Source organism: Mus pahari, chromosome 6, assembly GCF_900095145.1.
Source record: "Mus pahari chromosome 6, PAHARI_EIJ_v1.1, whole genome shotgun sequence".
NCBI classification, from domain to species: domain Eukaryota; kingdom Metazoa; phylum Chordata; class Mammalia; order Rodentia; family Muridae; genus Mus; species Mus pahari.
The window spans coordinates 1,610,729-1,622,803 of NC_034595.1; the positions used below are offsets into that span (position 1 = coordinate 1,610,729).

Below are 12,075 nucleotides of genomic sequence, written 5' to 3' on the forward strand. Positions count from 1 at the left end.
ATGACCTCACTCCTCCCTGCAACCTCGCCACAGAGCACCTGCTGTCTCTCTGCCTTGCACAGGGAAACCCAGGCTCCAGAGACAGCTGATCTGCTCTGCTTGCCCTCACTGATGTCAGCAGGACGCCAACCAGGCCTCATGTCTCTGGGATGAGCACACCCTAGCACCCCCTCTGCTGTGCTTACAATTCCTAAGTGGCGAATTTCATGTGTAAGTTGGGTCCAAATCTCCACCAAGTTAACTTCTCTGAGCATCCCTTTGCTGTAAACGGCAAGAATGGTACCCTGGAAGGGTGGGGAATGGACATATGGATACGTATATAGCCACAGTGTATGCCTATTTGGATTTAAAGGAGACCAAGCATCGCCCTAGTTACCTTTTGACATAGAGCACGATGTTGTCATCTACAGATGTGCCAGGTCACATTCTTTGCACCTGCAGGCCACAGACTGGGAGGTAACAGCAAGCATACAGTGCTTATTTGCTGCAGTAAGAGCAGTACATGATTTCTCATGATGCAATGGACACACACATCCCTGGGTACTTATTAGGATTTCACTTCTTATGGATGTCCTGGGGAGTAGACTCTACTTTAAGTAGCAATACTGTCCCGTAGGAAGCACTGTGTGAGTGTTCTGAATGGTTCATTGTGCAGAGAGGCATGGCCAAATCTGTAGAAAATGCTGGAAGCTGCAGGGATGTCTAGGAGTGTGGGCAGGAGCCAGTGTGGAGTATTCCTCCAGGTATGATTGCCAGAAGGACTCCCAGGGCTGCTGCCCACGTTCCTCACATCCTGAAACCTCATGGGGCCTCGGCATCAACTGCGCCCATCCTTGGGACATTCAGTAGAGGACGGAAGGATGTCAACAGGCCGTATCCTGCATGACAAAAAAAAATACTCATTGGTAATGATGTGGCCAAATCTTCCCACCCCAAATTACTTTTTAGAAAGTCGGCCTTTCTCAAGAATGCCAAAGGACACGTTTAAGCTCCTGGCAGAAGGGGAGTGGAGCTGACGGCAGGCACCTGGTGTCGCTCTGCCTGGCAGTTTTCTTTGCTCTGTATTCTGTATGACTGTGGTTTGCAAACCGAATTATGTGCATTAAGTTAATTGCTATCCAATTAACAAATATTTTCCATTCATTCTTGCAATCAATCTGGCTGGTACATCCCATCACCCAGCTCTTTTGCCTGTCCCTAGAGCCGTGTTGGTCAATGTGACAGTGCCAAGTGGCTGATGAATAGTTCCTGTAGCCCGACATCCACCTGACAAGACAAGAAAAAAAAATGACCAGGAGCTCGGGTGTCAGGGTGCTTTCCTTGTGAGGCGCATGCAGACCGCCAGTTAAGTGCCACACCTGCCCCTTGAGCAGGACTGTCATTATTCTAGAGGATGACAAGCAAGGCAAGGACTTGGCTTGGCTCCCGGGGTTTCCCCAGTGCCTCTGACGATGCTCCAGGCTCAGGCCTCAGCAGATGAGCCTGCATCCCATTTCCCATGATCCCTAAGGACACAGTAAAGTCAGCTTGTCCAGCAGCTTCATTCACAAAGCCTTACACCTCTGGGCTCTTACCACTGGCCCCCCATGCCGAATGACCCTAACCCCCATATTCTATATGTGATCCAGGGGGCAGACTCTAGTGCAGACTGGCTGTGCCGTCTAGTTTTATGTCAACTTGACATAGCTATTGTTGTCGGAGAGGAAGCCTCAATTGAGAAAAACATCTCCAGAAGATGAGGCTGTAAGGTAGACAAGCCTATAAGGCATTTTCTAGTGATTAATTAGTGACTGATGGAGGAGAGCCCATGAATTGTGGTGGTTCCACCCCTGGGCTGGTGGTCCTGGGCTCTATAAGAAGCAGGCTAAGCAAGTCATGAGAGCAAGCCAGTGAGCAGTGCTCCTCCATGGCCTCTGCTTCAGCTCCTGCCTCCAGGCTCCTGCCCTGAATTCCTTCAGTAATAGACTAGGATCTATCCTCCAGCCTTTGGTTTGTGACCTGATTGATCTGTCAATGGACATATGTAGACAGGGAAGCAGGACTAGGTGACAAGAAGAACAGAGGGGACTGAAAGGCATGTGAGGGGCTGGGCCTCCATGGCTAAACAGACCTTGGAATGGGTGATCATGCCTGTGACAAGTTCTAAGCACTACATTCATTTGCTGACGATCAGAAGCAATTGCTCTAGTGTCACTACCTCAGGGGACATTCTCACTTCAGGGAGGGGGCTCGCTAACCCACTCTGGAGCATTTGCTGTGCGGGGCTTTGGGGACTCTGGCTTGAGACCCTCAGTATACTTAAGCCCATGTCTATGAGAGAAGGCATCCCAGAGCAGGTACAGATCTCTTCCAGAGGACAGAGTCAAGGTCAGTAAGCCTGGCTGGAGAAGGGTGGAGGCCACTGGGCAACAGGCCATGACATAGGCCCATCGTCTGCATCTTGTAACCAAACCCTAAAGCAAAACTTACCACTGTGACCATCGACTGGGGTTTAAAGTGCAGCAGCAGAGTCACACCGTGGCACTGTCATAGCCTCTAGGGAAACCTTTCCCAGCAGCCATCACACCCCCTCCCACTCCTGCCTCCACGAACCTGCCACTGTAGGGACAGTGTGGTCTTCCCTTAGTGAGGGTCTCAGGCTCATCATGGTCAGGATTCCTTCCTGTAGCCCAGTAGCATCTGCTTTATTGGCAGAGTCTCAGTGAGGGCTACCCAGGTTGGGTGGCCTGTGGGTATGCTTGCAAGGAAGGCATTTTCTTAATCGGGACAACTGCTGTGGTAAGACCCACTCTGAACATGAATGGCACCATTTCTCGGGATTTAGACAATGCAGAGATATAAGCACACATCCCCGGCTCTCTACCTGACTGTGGGTGTGACCAAGTCCCTCAAGCTCCTGCCTCTGCTACCCTGACTGACTATAATGTGGAACTGAGCGTCAAGCGAACCGTTTCTTCCTTGATATGCTCTTGTTAACAGTAACACCTGGGCACCTCCACCTCCCGCCTACTGTGACGGCAAGGTCTGGGCGGAACACGGTTTCCAACCCTTTTAGAAGCATGCTGAGGAATGGAACTGCTGAGATAGACACATATTGTGTTTATACTTCTGGATCTGGGCTCCACACCAGGTCCTTGCAAACCTAGAGGCAAGCGCTCTACCTACGTTGGGCTTCATCCTGACCAGCCTGGCTGGACACTCTATGCTTTATTTATCGAAGGTTCTCCCCTGCTTGCTTCTTTCTCATGGTTATGGAGCGAATGAGACCCCCGAAGGAGCCCTAGCGCAGTGATTTCTTTTCTTTTTTAAGACTTGGATTTCAGAAGATACTGAAGCCATCACCACGCCCTCTTCCCAAACAGAAAGACTTGTCAGGGTCAAGGTCAGTGGGTCAACTGTAGACTTTGTGCCAGGCTCACCTCCACCTGCTATGGAGGCTGGGAATCGCCTGGCAATCCATCCCCCGCTAGTCTGGATCCCTCTCCAGCTCACCCTGCACACAGGCTGGCACAGCCTCCTTGTCTATATGGGAGATGCTTCCTGCCTGGCAGCTCTGGTCCCTGGGTGTTCTTCCTCACGGGCAGGCATTCTGTCCTCAGGCTCCCAGTTCCCCATCTCCACATCTAGACACCATGACTTCTGCTTGCTTGAGCTCCAGGTGGCTGAGGCACCAGGGCCAGGGCTGAGGTAGAATTCTCTGCAGAGATAAGAACTCCAAGCTATTTATAGCACTCTGCAGCCCCTCCCCACTATAAACAAACTCCAAAGAGGAAATGACAAAGTGTCATTTGTTTGTGTTTGGTTGCTGGCTGGGCTACTCATTGCTGACAGGCAGCCAGACATCAGGAAGGCGACTTTGAGGTGAGACCTGCATTCAAACCGGTGCCCCTCCTTAGCTGGGTCTGACCTTCATGAAGCTGGTTACTATTCTGTGTCACAGTCACCAAACTGCCCGGAATAAAAGGTCCCAGCTGCCTCAAAGGCTTACTGTGGCGATGGGTGAGGGGGTACACAGAAGACCCTGCAGCATGTCAGCTATACAAGAGGAACCCCGTGCCGCATGCTATGCCCTAAAGAGCACAAACACAGGGACACCGTCCCCATCTTTAATAGATGTAGTCTGGCAAGCAAAAATCTTTCCAAGAGTCACGCCCCCGTGTAGAAACAACGCTGCGACTGATGTGAGAAAAATGAAAACCAACTGCAGGGCTGAAGCAAGATGGCACTGTGGTCTCTGACCATCGGGGGAGCCACCCCAGTGTGAGCTGGGACAAGGTCGCATTCTAGTCCTGCCATTGGGTATCCTGATGGAGATGACTGGGGCGGTGTCTGCTGGACTTAGAGGGAAGGTTCACACAAGAAACAGGACCCTGCCCTGAGGTGAGTCGGCTCCACTCAGCAGCAGGGCTCTGACCAGCAGCTAGTATGGTTTTGGCCACGGGAAGGAAGCCCAGTGGGACTGGAGGAGCTGAAGACGAGGGAAGCAGGTGGGCTTGACGCTCCCTTCCCGCGTGGCTCTTCCTCAGAGCCCCCTCCTGCACCCTCATGTCACTATCCGTTATGTGCAGCTCGACTACAAGCATGGCTGTGTCCAGGTCTGTAGTACCTCAGGAGCAGTGGGGAGCCTGGCCAGTTCTCGGGAGGCCACACGTGAGTGGGCGGGGAACTCCCGAGGGTCTCCGCACCTTCTCCTCAGCAGTCTTCAGAATCCGGCACCAGCTTCATTAGGGAGAGCATCGAGCTTCCTCACTTGTTGAACAGGGCCCATTGGTGATTGCTTAAAATGATCAATGGCAGCCACAGTGGGGTGCTTCACCACACCTTCTGCAGGGGTTCATCTCTGTGTAGCATCTTTTCTGGAAGGTTTCAGGGCTTGAGGGCAGCACGTACTTGCACATACTGGTTAGGGTTTACATCTGCAGCCGTGCAGCCTCCAGCATGGCCTGCATATTCTCAGGCCTCTGCAAGGCAGAGACAGAGGACCACTTCCCAGGCCCTGCCTGCTGCGTCAGCTCTGATGATGCGCCCGCTCTGATGATGCGTCCGCTCTGATGATGCATCTGCTCTGATGATGCGGCCGGCCTTCCTTGTGTCCACCTGCTGTGAGTCCCAGGGAAGAAACAACCCAGGTGCAGACATGATGGAAGGGCAGGGATGCACTGCTCAACCCTCAATGCCTCAGGGCTCCGAGGCCAGCAGAGCCCCCATAGCTGCGGCTACCTCCTGCTAGACACGGTTTCTTCCGGCCTTGCCCATCCGGCCATGGCTTGTGTTGTTGCAGATGGACAGAAGCAAGAGAAAGGAAGAAGCGGAAGAGACAGATTTAAAAGTTGCAACCACCTCTGAGATCCTGACACAGCTCCAGGGCACAAGCGGCTTTCTGGCCTCCCACTGACTCTGGCACCTTGGGAGAGCTGTTCCTGGGAAACTCCAAGAGGAAAACCAAGGCTCGGGAGATGAAGCAGCATGGCGGGCAGGCGTGACTTAGCGAGCAGTGGCCAAGCCAGAGCCAGTCCCACTCCACAGACAGTATTTCTAGTGCTTCCACTCCATGGCAGAGGGGGGTCAGGCAATACTTCTTCCCCATGGACTTAACCCAGGTGGGATAGCATCAGCTGCCACTTCTCCCGCTCCCTCCCCAACTCCACTCCCCATTTGTGCCATGCCCACATCTGCCCCAAAGAACTAGCTTGTGTCCTCTGGGACCACCCAGGTGGAACCTAAGGGTCACTGATAACTGGGTCCTTGCTTCACCGCACACATTGGCATACATCCTGACTTGGCACCCACTGGCTTGTCAAGGGGCTGCAGGAGCCTCTGTGCTCTCAAAGCCAAGTGGTGAGACTCAGTCTACACCAGAGTCCTCTACAGGACAAGTATTCACCAGGGCGGTTCTGCTGGAGGGGACAGTCAATGGTCCAAAATATAATGTGGCAGGCGGGCCAGCAGGTTGGGCCTGGCATTGTGGGAAGGGGTACTGAGGCTCAGAACGCTCACACCGAGGTCACGGTACGGAGGCTCACGTACAGGGACTGTTGCCGGGGGCTCTGGTGTTGCTGGCACTGCTTTCAAAGGAAGAGTGGAAGTTGTGAATGGTTTCCTGTAGAATCTGCCTCTCACGCCCCTGTGGACAGAACAGAAACACACAGAGAAAGTCCTGTTAGATCTGAGGCCATTCATTCAACTGACTGATGGGGCTCACTGCAACTCTTAAAAAAACAATAAATGTTCTGAGGGAAACAACTACCTCATTGCCAGAGTCAAGTTCAGGACTCAGAAGCTCCGGGTACCTACAATGCCAGCTGCCAGTGAAGGGAGGCCTCAGGGGGCAAGAGTCTTGTCCCTGGATGAGGTACGATTGGGGGTCCCCCCTGGCTGGTTGGAAAACTCCTTACTTGCCCAGTTTCAGGAATGCAATGGGATCCCCACAACCAAGCCCCAAGCCTTTCCCACCCATTCTGATGTGGGGAAAGGTAGAGGTGGCTGCCTCTTCAGCCCCAGAACAGCCCACGGAATATCCAGGGAGAGGCAGCAACAGACACACCCAACAGCCTGGGTTCAAATCCCACCTGTCCCTTTTGCCTTTCCACCTTTCTGGGCCTCGGTTTTCTCATCTGTAGGAGGGACAAGGTGTGTAGTAGCTCAGCAGGTAGGACCCATCATGGGATACTGTGTGGGCAGCAGGCAGGTCCTGACCAGGGACAGCACAGTCAGACTGTATGTTCTATATTACGAATAGATGTGGTCAAAACTTACTGCAAGTTAGAAGTGTATTATCAGTATCTGTAAAATGGGATAATGCATGTTGATACACCCCTTTCATCCTAGCACTCAGAAGGCAGAGGCAGGCAGATCTCTGTGAGTTCAAGGGCAGCCTGATCTAGGATAGCCAAGGCTAATTAGTGAGCCCATCTAAAAAAGGGGGTGGGTACTTATCTTTGGAAGAGTGTTTTTTGTAAAAGAAAGTACCCATGGAGAAAGGCCAGAGTCCACAGGTTCTTTTCTTTCACTTCATAAACTTGCATGAGCTAGAGGAGTCTCTCTCTGGACCCCTGCACAGAGCCCTCCCTCTTCTGCCAACCTTGGAGATGACCTTAAACAATTGCTAGTATCAGCAGGAGTGCATGGACGCATGGCAGCCGCATGGCCGGAAGCTGTGGAGTAGAGACCAAACACAGATGTTGGCAGAGGAACCAGCAACCTTAGTCCACCTGTGACAAGCGGTGGCAGCCAGGTCTGGCTTCCTTCCCATAAGCACTATCTGTAAAATGGAATAATGCGACCTGCCACGGGAGCAGGGCACGACGTGTCATCTGACTTTAAGTACAACTCTAGCCTCAATCCCCTGAGACGGAGGTCAGAGACAGGCCCCAGAGTTCTCTGCTCCTCACCTCAGGAGGGTGCCACCCACCGTCACCAGGACAGCGGTGACAACTGCCCTCTGATCTGCCTGAACATCCCCAAAAGAAAATGGCTGTAACATGCAGGAAATAGCTCTGGTCCATCTAGTAGCTCAAGAAATGCAAATTAAAACCAAGGGTATGCTTGGACCTACAAACAGGCAACGGCCCAAAGGGGCCATGGGGATGGTTCAGTGGTTAACATGCTTTCTCCTAAGTCCCAGGGTCCAAGTTCAGTCTCTAGCGCCCACTTGGTGCAAGCTGAGATTGAGCCCTGCAAGTTGTCCTCTGACCTCCACGGGTACTCTGTATCATGAATCACACACACACACACACACACACACACACACACACACACACACGTATGTATACATGCATATGTAGATGTAATTTTTTTTTTTTTTTAAAAAGCAAATTGCTAGTGCTCGCTGCTGCCAAGGTTTCCAGGGACTGGGAACTCACACCCATAGCTAGTGGGGACATCTGTGGCACTTTCTGGAGAGAAATTCAGGATGACACACATGTACCGAGGCCTGGCTCTCTGAGTTGGAGACATCTATCCTGAGGACACCGGGGAGCCTGCTGTCTGCTGCATCCACAAGTGGGAAGCCATGTACCAACAAGCAGGAATTTTAGAAAACAGTTTTGGCACACCTGTGTAAATTTAGTCAGCAAGAACTCTGCAGGACACAGTAACCTGTCCTCCGAGCACTCAGCAGGCTGAGGCAGGGGAATCCTGAACACAGCAAGGCTCCATCTAAAAAAATCCCGGGAACATTCTCAGCACCATGGGTAACCGTGTAGCTTTCATGCCAAACAAAGAAAATCAGATATAAAAGTACAGATCCCAATTTATCTCAGCCATGTTGTCATTGTTGTTGTTTGTTTTTAAGAGCCACTGGGCACAAGACACTGCAGAGTAATTTGCCCCCAAAGTGAACAGTGTTGGTCCCAAGTATGGGGAGCATGATTTCTTACAAAAATCCTTAATCACTTTTTATACTGTACAAAGTTAATTCAAAAAAAAACAACTCACAAGAAGGGAGGACACAAAGCTTGGAGCCCAGGCAGGGAGGGCTGCAAGGGCTTCTGCTGAGCCTCCTGTAACACACACCTACACCCACTGGGGGTCCATGGACTTAGCAGTTCTCAGGCTCACGGTGGAGACCTGGGCGGCAGACAGAGGACTCATTGGTGGTGCTTTACTGAGTGGTGTTATTAGGCTGACAACACACATTTAGCATGCAGTCCTTGCTCAAGGCTGGCGTGAACTAGTTATGTAGGTAAGGGTGACTGTCAACTCCCAATTTTGCTTTTCCTGCACAAGGCTCTCCTGTATCTCAGGTGGGCCTGGACTTGGTACTTCTGAAAGGATAGCCTTGACCTCTTGACTGTCCTGCCTCCCTGTCCTGGGTGCTGGGAGCGCGGGCATGCACCACCATAGGTACTGCCTTATGCAGTGCTGGGGATCACACACAGGACACCCTGAATGCTAGGCAAGCATTCTATCAATTGAACTACGTCCTTAGCCCTCGCTTGAAAACACTAAGACCCGGAACTAGCTGAAGCACTTCTTTGAGTAAGAGGACACACAACAAAGAAATCCCCATTCCTCCCCGCAAAGCCCACTCATGGTCCCATTCCACCGCCGTTTTAAGAAGTGCCTCTTCAGGGGCTGGAGAGATGGCTCAGCATCAGGGTAGGGGCTGCTTTCCCAGCGGTCACTGTTGATTTCCCAGCACCAGTATGTCCCTAAAAACTTTAACTCCAGCCTCGGGAGTCTGATGCCCTCTTCTGGCTACCTTGGGTACTGCATGCAAGTGGTATACATGCATATATGCCAGTCAAACACCCATATGAATAAAAATTAATTTAAAAAAATAATAAAGTGCCCTTCTAAACCTACTCAGTTGATTCTCTACCTCTTCCATCATGCCGTGGACCCAGGCAGCAAGAAGCACAGGTCTCTCTCTGGCATCTCAGAGATGCAGCCTGAGGCATGTGTCTTCTTTACTGAGCTAAGTGTCAAAAAGAGCAGCCTGATGATAATCAAAAGAAGTCCTCCGTGAGGAGCTGGAGTCCCCAGCAGGGCCAGGCGGAGCCTGGGATGGCAGGCTGGGGTCTGAGCTGAATCTGGCCGGGAGCTGTGCTCCAGCCACTGTCACGCTAAGAAGCAGAGCAGGGAGTGCAGCTAAAGGCTTTCATAATATTGCATGTGTCCCCAACTTCCTCTAAGACACGGTGGCACTGCCCCTTCCCAGTGGACTGTGCCTGGGCAAACAGGGTCTTCTCCTGAGGCTGACTCAGTAGATCGCCTGGCCTGGCATGCGGGCTTCCAGGTGCCCTTGGCTCAGCATCTCAGGTACTCAGGGGCTTCTCCTACGGATGCTCCAGGGAGGATCGCCTAGCTGACCCACCACCTTTCTGCTTGTAAAGGAGCCATGCTCAGAACAGAACACAAGGCCTGTGCTAACCAGGGGGCAGGAGGCAGTCAACCTGGTAGAGAACAGAAGGTCCTGTTCTGCAGACCTGGGAAACACCCTTGTGCCTGTGCCTATCCTGTCGTCTATTCTGTTGAGGACAGTCACCTCTACTAAGGACACCTTTCTCTTCGTCTCCCCTGGGCCAAGGAGCCCACAGCTTCACAGGGTAGAGGAGGCCACAGCGGCCTTGCCCGCTGCCATCTCCCATGCTACCGCCTGTGGTGCCAGTCCCCTTGCCTGTCCTTACCATCCACATCAGAATGTTCTCTGGTTCTCCTCCTGAGCTGGTCTAAGCTGGCTTTCCTGTCATCCTCTCTTTAGCCACATGTCCACCCTCAGGGCTAATAAGAAAGTAGAAATCCTGATTCCACGCACCTAGTACTCGGACACGTTTCAGGATCCTGCTCTCCCTCCCTCCCCTGGGCCATCTCACTGTCCCAGCCTTTGCCTGTATCCTCTGGTTTCCCCCACGCTGCTTCCTGTGGCTTGCTCCGTTCCTGTCTTCTGCTCCCTGACCCAGAGCCTCCCATCGGGTCTACACACACACACACACACATACACATACACACACGCACATGCACACGCACACACACATGCACACACACCACATGCACACACAGGCCCTGCCTATGGAAACCCCAGTCTCCATAGAGGACAGAGCAAGCCATGCCTCCCCTCTCCCACGTGTGCATGTGGTTATGTGGTTTAGTGATGCTCAGACCTATGGTCACACCAAGTCTGAGTTCGAATCCAGCCCCTGCCTCTTACTGGCTGTGTGACCTTGCACAAATTCTTCTAGCACTGTGTGTGGGAGCTGTGTGGTGTCTATGGCAGGTACCCAGGACAACACAGATTCTTTACCTGAGTGATAAGTCAATGCTTCGGAGCCCTCTGTGAGAGTTTGGTGGACTAGCCAAGGGCTTCTGCTCTGTTCTGTAGCTGACACCCTTCCTAACCATGGAGACTGGTCTCCAGACTGCCTTCCTGGCCTCTGCATCTGAGAGCAGAGCAGAAGCCTTGCTGGGCCGGCAGTCAAGGACTACCTGTGCTGGGCTCCCCGCCTCTGGGCTGGGCTCCCTTGCCTATCCACTGCCCAGGTAAGATCCTTTCAGAGACACTAACAGGGTAGACCAGGACAATGTCAGCCATGCAGTGCCTGCACTGTGCACCCTCACTCATGAAGGGTCACCTTACAGAAGCAACAGCAGCCACTGGCCCAGATCTAGCTATACAACAGAGAGGAGGAGGGCAAGAGGTCAGAAACCCTTAGTTCAGCTCCTGCCTTAGATGCCTAACATGGCAGCCAGGCAGGGTTAAGTCTAGGAGTCTCTACTCCCTTGCCAGGCAGCTGTGCAGACTCTGGCCTTATCAGGGCTGAGTAAGACATGTTTACTGAGTGACTTGCAGATGATAAAAGGTGGCATGAATACTTTTTTGCTTGGGCACTGTTCATCTGTTCACCCTTGCAGAACACAATCCCCAGGGCAGGGCAGTAACCAGAAGCCTGGCCATGCTCCTGCCTCACCTCTCATAGTGAAGTGCAACCAGGGAATAGCCAAACCATGAAGAAAAAGGCACAAGAAAAAGGCCGAATGTCCATACTACCCCAGCACCATGCTCCTGTTGCACAAGTGGTAGGCTTCGAGGCAAGGATGGAGAAAAACACTAGGTAAGCGAACATCCCGGCTGCTGAGTGAGGTGCCCGGCGGGAAAGGAGCAGGAGGCGCAGGTCTGAGCAGCCTGCCAGCAGCCAGGGTTTGCCTGGTGTGCGTGCGCCTTGGAGAGGGGGCACTGCTAACATCCACTTTTAAAGGTGATGAAATGTAACACCAGGCATCCATGTGGGACATAGGACAGATAATGGTGTCTGACGGCCTTTCGTGTCGGGGCTCTGCCAGCCACCGCAGCTCAGTCAACTGTGGACAGGGCAGGGAGGCCCAGAGAGGCAATGACCTGCCCTGAGATTCCTCCCACACTCAGTGTCCCCAGGGCTCTCATCCCACAGCATTGCCAGAGGCAATACCCATCCCTGAGGGCTGAAACCACCTGAGGAGAGGAGGATAGGATGTAGGTAGGTAGGTAGGTAGGTAGGTAGGTAGGTAGGTAGGTAGGTAGGAAGGAAGGAAGGTAGGTAGGTAGGTAGGAAGGAAGGTAGGTAGGTAGGTAGGTAGGTAGGTAGGTAGGTAGGTAGG

The 12,075-nt window shown here is 52.6% G+C and overlaps 1 protein-coding gene across 3 annotated transcripts in view; it reads right to left on the bottom strand.

The window, feature by feature from the left end:
* Positions 1-723: 723 nt before the first annotated feature.
* Positions 724-12,075, bottom strand: part of Anks6 (ankyrin repeat and sterile alpha motif domain containing 6) — a 47,819-nt gene continuing 36,467 nt past the window's right edge. For 2 of the 3 annotated variants that reach the window (XM_029540141.1, XM_029540139.1), the window contains 2 exons: positions 6,028-6,124; positions 4,093-5,266 (listed from right to left, as the gene is read on the bottom strand). In XM_029540141.1, the coding sequence (XP_029396001.1) occupies positions 5,217-5,266; positions 6,028-6,124 (147 nt within the window). In that variant the 3' untranslated portion in view covers positions 4,093-5,216. Of the gene's footprint in view, positions 879-4,092; positions 5,267-6,027; positions 6,125-12,075 lie in introns of those variants that run through there. The other variant, XM_029540140.1, reaches the window with a different exon arrangement.